This window comes from Vespula pensylvanica, chromosome 3, assembly GCF_014466175.1.
Source record: "Vespula pensylvanica isolate Volc-1 chromosome 3, ASM1446617v1, whole genome shotgun sequence".
Classification (NCBI taxonomy): Eukaryota; Metazoa; Arthropoda; class Insecta; order Hymenoptera; family Vespidae; genus Vespula; species Vespula pensylvanica.
In genome coordinates this window covers 3,003,319-3,005,034 of record NC_057687.1, presented here as the reverse complement: position 1 = coordinate 3,005,034, position 1,716 = coordinate 3,003,319, and the positions used below count along the sequence as shown (strand labels likewise).

General features: G+C 27.7%; 1 protein-coding gene across 1 annotated transcript in view; it reads left to right on the top strand.

Moving 5' to 3' along the window:
- Nucleotides 1–1,550: 1,550 nt before the first annotated feature.
- Nucleotides 1,551–1,716, top strand: part of LOC122627515 (fatty acid synthase-like) — a 1,253-nt gene continuing 1,087 nt past the window's right edge. The window contains exon 1 of the mRNA XM_043808650.1: nucleotides 1,551–1,604. Coding sequence (XP_043664585.1) covers nucleotides 1,551–1,604 — 54 coding nt within the window. The remainder of the gene's footprint in view (nucleotides 1,605–1,716) is intronic.

Sequence of the window (1,716 nt, the reverse complement as noted above, 5' to 3'; positions counted from 1 at the left end):
ATAATTAAGACAGTCTTCAGCAAAGATCAAGAAGAGGCAGCACTTAGATTCATGAAAATAGGAAACCATATACGAAAACTAAGTTGACGTTTGTTGTTTTTACATATTTTACTTATATTATTTTATTATATTTTATATGTTTAAATATCTTATTATTCTTGAATTATGTTTCTGTATTAACAATATAAATTATATCCTGCAATACATCTTATATGTTGTAGGTACTCTTGAAGATATACAAGGAGAAAGATCAACTAAATACCTATTTTGATTGATCCTTCTTATTCTTGTATTCCGACCAAAAGTTATATAGTTGGTGGTTTGGAAGGTTTTAGTTTGGAATTAGTCAATTGATTGATTCTGGAAAGTGAACAAAATATTGTTCTTACTTCGTGAAATGGCATAAAGTATGGTTATCAACACAAGAGAATCAAATTATGGAAATCATATGACGTGAATGTCAAGAACCTGGCTAATCTGAATGCGGCTGAACGGGATGCCTTCGAGCTTATTGTGAAAATAGCGATTGATCACTCGATGATATATTTAATCTCATGGTTTATTTAAAAAATAGTATTAGTAGATACAGAACCAAATACTGTAGATTTTTGAGGAATTATATAATATATCTAAACTTAATCATAACTCTTACAATTATTATAAAAATTATATAAATACGTGCTGGAATGGAATAATCAAACTCAAAAATTGTTTACCTTCAAAATTTTGCTTTTCGATACGGTGATAAACTTCGATTACGGCGTACATACTTTCATGAAAAATTTAATACTGTTCACTCCGATATTTTTTGAGAAATTCAAAAAGTCCATATATTCTTCATATACGTTCCAAAATCTGTTACTCCAGAGCTTTATCTATAGTATGAAAGATTTCGGATAAAATGAAACACAAACACACACACACACACTCACATTTCCGAAAAATATAAATTCGATACTCTATTGTCAAATATTTAGTGAATTCCGACAAAGTATGACATTTTTTACCGGATAATATTCTTCCATTATCGATGAAATGTGCCATTGGCAACATCGTCATATATAGATATACAATAGTACGAAGTAAATCAGATATAGAAATATAAATACGTTTCCTACTTCTAATTTAATTATAATGTCATTCACCTATGTCATATATGATAAACAAACTTTCAGAAAAAATGTTATATACAATAGGTAAAATATAATTAAAGAATATCTATCTTATAATGACGAAAATAGACTTTTTTGATGTTGAATAATGCCGACGAAATACCTTACTACAATAGAATAACAGGAAGTTCAAGAATCAAATCTATTCATTCTTCAATTCAATACATTAAAAATAAAGAGTAAAGAAAAAGTGCTATATTGCGTCAGATAATGACTAAATTTTTACTTTGACGATAGATATTACATTATTATAAAAGTGGATTCATCATCGACAATTTCAATCATAATAAAAACTTATAGGTGGTTTTAATTTACATTTAGTTACTATATTAGATATCGCAGAGAAAATCGAAATATATCAAAATATCATGACTGAATATGAAGACACCAAAAAATTGTACAAATTCTTCAAATATTCAAATCCAGAACCAGGTGAAAAAGTTATTATTTCTGGATTCGCGGGTAGATTTCCAGAATCCCAAAATATGAAGGAATTTAAAAATAATATTTTTAACTGCAAAGATTGTATCACCGAAAACGAACG